This window comes from Buceros rhinoceros, unplaced genomic scaffold (assembly GCF_000710305.1).
Source record: "Buceros rhinoceros silvestris isolate BGI_N320 unplaced genomic scaffold, ASM71030v1 scaffold11513, whole genome shotgun sequence".
NCBI classification, from domain to species: domain Eukaryota; kingdom Metazoa; phylum Chordata; class Aves; order Bucerotiformes; family Bucerotidae; genus Buceros; species Buceros rhinoceros.
This window is the reverse complement of record NW_010401836.1, coordinates 23734-29211: the sequence shown is the minus strand read 5'-3', so window position 1 is coordinate 29211 and position 5478 is coordinate 23734. Positions and strand designations below refer to the sequence as shown.

Genomic DNA, 5478 nt, shown 5'->3' with positions numbered 1-5478 from the left:
ATTGGGACTGTTTTTCAGCCTATTTACTATGTTTTTTGCATTCCGTCCCATGTCGGTTTTACAGATCTTAGAACAAAAAATGTAAATTAACAACCTGGATACTTTGACAAAAGAAAAAACCTAGGTATACAACATCATCTGCGTTCAAGCCACCAAATACTGCAACCGAAACCGTGTTTACAAATCAGTTCTTTTTTATTTTAAATCTTTCTGAGGGGAGTTATGTTATTTACCATATATATAATATATATATAGTATATAGAGAGATTGTTTATTTGTAAATAGAAAAATCCTATGGAGAAGAATGTCAAGTTTTCACACTTTAAGAAAAATCATCGACATAAAGCCATGTTTAATGCTTGTATAATGTGACGCAATAAACTTTAAAATAAATTATGCATATGAAATATTTACTGTTGGGCATTCATGAGTTATTTTCTGTTTACCTTATTTCTTCAGCAAGCAAACAGGCCCGTCAGGTGGAAGCAAATTTCAATGCAGAGCAGAAAGGGCCAAAATCTGTCCATACTTTCTCTCTGTGGATGCTTTGTGTGTTCACATCACAGTCAAATATTGCTCCTGTTGTAAGTTCTTTTTTAATGTTCCTACTTATTTCATCTCTTGACCCTGCCTGATGCTGCATGTAATTTGGACAGTATCCAAATTAATTGGGATTGAGCAGCCTGCGTTTTTGTGGGTTGTTTTTTTTTTTGTCTAGTGAGCTTTAAATTGGGAGAGATACAGGATCAGGGTGCAGGAGTGTGATGGGATCACCAAGAATTATCTTGCTGCTTTGACACAGACAAGGCCTGGCTGAGAGTCCAACTAGCAGAGAATAGTATAAGAACCCAGAGAAAATATTATTCAAAATGAATTAACTGCTTTCATTAGTGATGCCAATTAAAACAAGAAGCATAGATGAAAGAGTAGAGCAGAAAGAGTCACTTTGTAGCTCTGCAGCAAACACGGGAGGTTCGTTAGCCAGAAATGGGGTAGTTGTGGGAGTGCTTGTCTCTAAACCACCTACGGTAGGATACTGTCCCCAGAGAAAACTCATCTTGATGTTTTAATTATGGACCAATAGATATCTCCTGGCCTGAACTTGCACTTCATACCAAAATTAGAGTTAAATATCTGCTCAGTGCTCAGGTATTGACTTTGAGCGGTAAGTGAAATGTTGGTCATTTATGTGTTTCCTCCGTTTTAAACAACTGTGAATTCAAAACACTGTGAAAAAAAACCCGTGGTGCTACATTTTTTAACTGTGGTAACAGGGAAGATTAGTCTTCACAGATAAACCAGGTTGAAGTCACAGATCATCCAAGACAGTTTAAGGCAGTTATCATTTACAGCGCAAACAGTGATCTCGGCAGAGTGGTGCAACGAAGGCCACGCTGACGCTGTTTAACACAGCAGTGATCTATCACCCTCCTGAGAAGCATATTCAGATGGAAGTTCAACATTTGTGCTGGGAGGGCTGTAGCTGTACCAGCAGGCACACATGTCAAAGGCTTGCTACAGGCTTCTCTTCTCTCTGCAGCTTACTCTGTGCCATAAAGCACAGGTACACAGAGGCACACCAGTCCTCTTCGTGTCAGCACTCTGCAACAGCACGGAGATACCAGTGCTTACCCTTTTTCAGTTCTGTGCGCTGAAAGTACCTGGTAAGTACAAATTAACGTATTCCAAGGCTCAAGGATTATTCTGTAGCATAAAATGCAGCATCTGTTTCTGTGTCATGAAGACAAGACACAGGGCTGAATGAGCTGCACTCTCTTCTGAGACTTGAGAAGCACAGCCAGCTCATTCAGTCAGCAGACTAGTTATCTGAGAGTGACTAGGATAGTCCCAGAACAGAGACCCCTGGCCTGAATCCGAGAAGACTTTATCCAGGATGCTGTTGTTTCTCTCAGATTTTAGATATAGGGACACAAGACATATCTCATGGGATTTATATTGCGCGCTCATAGCCCTTCTGCACAGTGGCTTTAGGCACTTACCTGGTCACAGAACTGCAGCAGAGGAATGGGAAACAAAGGGATGGCCCTAAATTCTACACTGGATCATGTAAACCAGTGTTTCAGGAGGCAAAGGGTAAACCTGCCTCCATCACATCGTTTTGCACTGGGTTAACCAATGGAGACATGCCCCTAGTGGCAACCCACACAGTGTCTGTCTGGCCTGTAGTCCTCTAGGAGAGGTCTGCCCCTCAGAGTCCATTTTTACTTTCTAAAGTTTTCTGATCCTGTTATCTTATGCAGTAAATCATCAAGAGTCCACTGTCACAGGGGCATGGAATAAATTGATTTAAATGCTAAAGAGCCCCAGTCAAGGTAGTTAAACTAGCACTGTGTCATATTCCAAGTCACAGCAGCTCAGCACCTGGCACAAACTCAGCACAACTTTTAGAAAGAATTTAAGACATGCAGCCAGTTTTTCAACTGATTCTGAAGCATGACTGTTTTATAAGCTTCACAACTTGACTTTCCTGCAATGGCTTTTATTTTCCAACTTGATTCCGGTGCTGTAGAGCAGTTTTAAAGACGCAGCAAAAAGCCTGCAGTACAGAGCAGCACCATGGGTCAGTCTGTTCCCTGCTGCACCAGAAAGCACACAGGAAGCAATGGGGGTTTTCACCCTACCAAACCACCTGTATAGTGCATGGTGTGGAGTGGATGTGCTGTTCAGCTTCTCTTGGCAGCGCAGCCAGAGATTGAACCATCCCATGCCCTTCAGCCCTGGAGAAGCCTTTACCAAATGACATCCTTTGTGATCCCTTCCACATCCTGAGGGATTGTGCAGAGGACTCTGCCTGCCTGCCAAAACACAGAATTGTTTTTGCTTGATCTGGTCCAATCTTGAACCTGAATCCTCAGAATGACAATAGGGACAGCATGAACACAAATGGCCATGTGAGGTTTCAGCTCACAGCGCCACAGATAACAGCAGTGGCAACTGCAGATGCAGCCTTCCCTCTTATCCAGTACAGCAAAGAGGCCCTCTTGCACTAGCATCTCTACCACAGTATGCCCAGTGCAGTGCAAGAGTGGTCCTAGGCCAGAATGAAGTAGAAAACTGCTGTGGTTCTGCTGTATGGCACTGAACAAAAAGTCCAAATAGCTCATTTCCTTCATGAGGACCAGCTCTGTAATGGCAAGACAGGGCAGAAGAGGGAGATGGGGTGTAAAGAGAAGGATATTACTGACTTTTGCTTTCACCCATTACCAAAGACACTCTTGTATCTTCCACCAGTGAGCACAGAGGACATTCAGGTAACCAAAGAGTAAGTGGCTTAATGAAAACAAACACACATGACAAAACCAGCAAAATTAATTCACTCTCAGGATCAGTTCTACAAAGGAACCAGATACCACTAAATACACCTTCTGCACTGAAAAAAGATCCACTGTTTCTTGCAATCTGATAAGGTCCCACAGCCCTAATCTCTTCATATTTTCAATGCCTTAAAAGAAAAGAAAAAAAACCCAAAAAAACTCAAGACAGAAGAACAGCTATGTCTGAGGGAACAGTGTTCTTACAAAAAAAAAATTACTCTGAGAGTGAGCTGTGATTAAAAACAGATATTTTCCAGGAGGATCAAGAATATCAGGCAAATATTTCACATAGAACATTGCCTTAAACCCTGTCACCAAGATCCAGAGCAAGAGAGAGAATAAGGAAGTCAAGAAAGACCTAATTCCTTTCTTAACTAATGTCAATGTCATGCAAGGGTGACGATGCCATGAAGCTCAGCAGACGACTGCCCATGGCCCCAGCAGGGCTGGTAACTGATCCAGCACAGGAATGTCAGCAGTGCTTTACATGAACATAACCGTGCTTGTGCGCCTCGTGGCCCTGTGTCATATATGAAGGCCATTGACTTTGTCGTTATCGCTTGCAACATCCATTTCGATGTGGCTGAACGCAGGGTTGTCGGTTCCTTCGGCTGCCATAGTAAACGGTTTCCTGTTCAACACTTCCACTTTCTCTGGCTAAAAAACAAAAGACAAAAGCCATGCCGTGAAGTGGCAGAAATGGTCTTCCTCTCTTTGACCTGCATGTAAGCCGAGTCAGGCCTGACATACAGGATGCCTTGCAAGAAAACACGTGTTGATAGCTGACAGAGAGTAGTTACTCATTACGGAGGCCAGTATTTTTCTAGGGGCATGGAAAGTTTCTTATTGCATAAGGTACTAATTGTGTAAAATGCTCTTGTATTGCAGAGTGTCTGACGTATTTTTGGGTGTGCAAAGATCCTTACTGATTGACTCCCCACCCTCGGTCCTTGCCCCATCTTTGACATGAAGAACATGAAGAACATGAGATGTTGAGATCTTCATGTGCAGGAAGTTGCTCAGTTCCCCCTGATATTTTTCTGAACAACTTTCTGCTTTATTTATGATGCCAAACACTCGCTATCCAGCTCCTAGCAGTATAACCAGGCAGACACTTGTTTCTGACTCTGGGCACAAAATACTATTAGTGTGGACATTAACTTCAACATGGGTGTTTGTTGTTTTGTTTATTGGTTGGTTTTTCAAAGACTTTAGGTATTAAATTCCCAGATAGTGAAAACAGATGTTGGCCCATTAAAGACACAGAGTGACAATAACGAGGTATCTGGCATCCAGTCCTGACATGGGCAAACAGCATGACAATAGTATTGTAAAAATCCCTTTCTCCCCCCGGTGTTCATACCCAGAAGCTGAAATACATGAGATCACACTAAAAGGAGTTGTCATAATAGAGGAAAAACATTATGCAAACTGGACCATCTCAAAGATCTGATCATTGCAGATGATCAGTACTGCAGCACTTGGAAAGCACCAAACAAAGCTGAGCATCCTGATGATACTGATTGAAAAGTGATTTATAGTTCATTTTAAAAACCCAAACAAACAGATTTCCCCTACTGTCTCCCTTCTGAGGGATATTACCCAATAACACGTCCCCTTTTCTTACATCTTAGGGAAGGAGCTAGGAAACAAGACACACTGAATAGAAATGATTTCTTTCAAATAGTAGCCAAAGTTAAAAAGAAAAAAAAAACCAAAAAAACACAACAAAAAATCCAGACTATAGAAAATGCATGTCTACAAACAAAGGAAGCTTTGCTGAGTCCAAAGTGTGCCTTGGGCCAGCTTCCAAGAGACTAGTGAGGGAGGACTTTGGCAGAAAACTGGGGAACAACTGTCCCTTGTCTCAGCTGCTGCTCTATTCTCCACTGAAGTCAAGCTGTGGCCAAACACAGCTTCCCTGCCTATACCACCTGCTCTACTCCTACCTCCTTGTGCTCTGCTGCTGCTTTAAAGCAGTCATACCAAGCAGCATCAGGTGCTATTCACCCTGGTGGGAAAAAAAAAGCCAGAGACTGTTTGCCTTTGTCCCCAGGAGAAAAGACTGATTTAAATCAGAGATGCAAAATTACACTTACTATCTCAGATTTAGACCGTGAGAAGTTGGACAGGAAATCTTCCT

At 42.4% G+C, this 5478-nt stretch overlaps 1 protein-coding gene across 1 annotated transcript in view; it reads right to left on the bottom strand.

The window, feature by feature from the left end:
* Positions 1 to 3860: 3860 nt before the first annotated feature.
* The window catches only part of SLC5A8 (solute carrier family 5 (sodium/monocarboxylate cotransporter), member 8), a 25154-nt gene continuing 23536 nt past the window's right edge, over positions 3861 to 5478 (bottom strand). Inside the window, exons 15-16 of the mRNA XM_010132410.1 lie at positions 5435 to 5478; positions 3861 to 3992 (exon numbers count right to left, since the gene is read on the bottom strand). The exon at positions 5435 to 5478 is cut by the window's right edge and continues 17 nt beyond it. Coding sequence (XP_010130712.1) covers positions 3861 to 3992; positions 5435 to 5478 — 176 coding nt within the window. The remainder of the gene's footprint in view (positions 3993 to 5434) is intronic.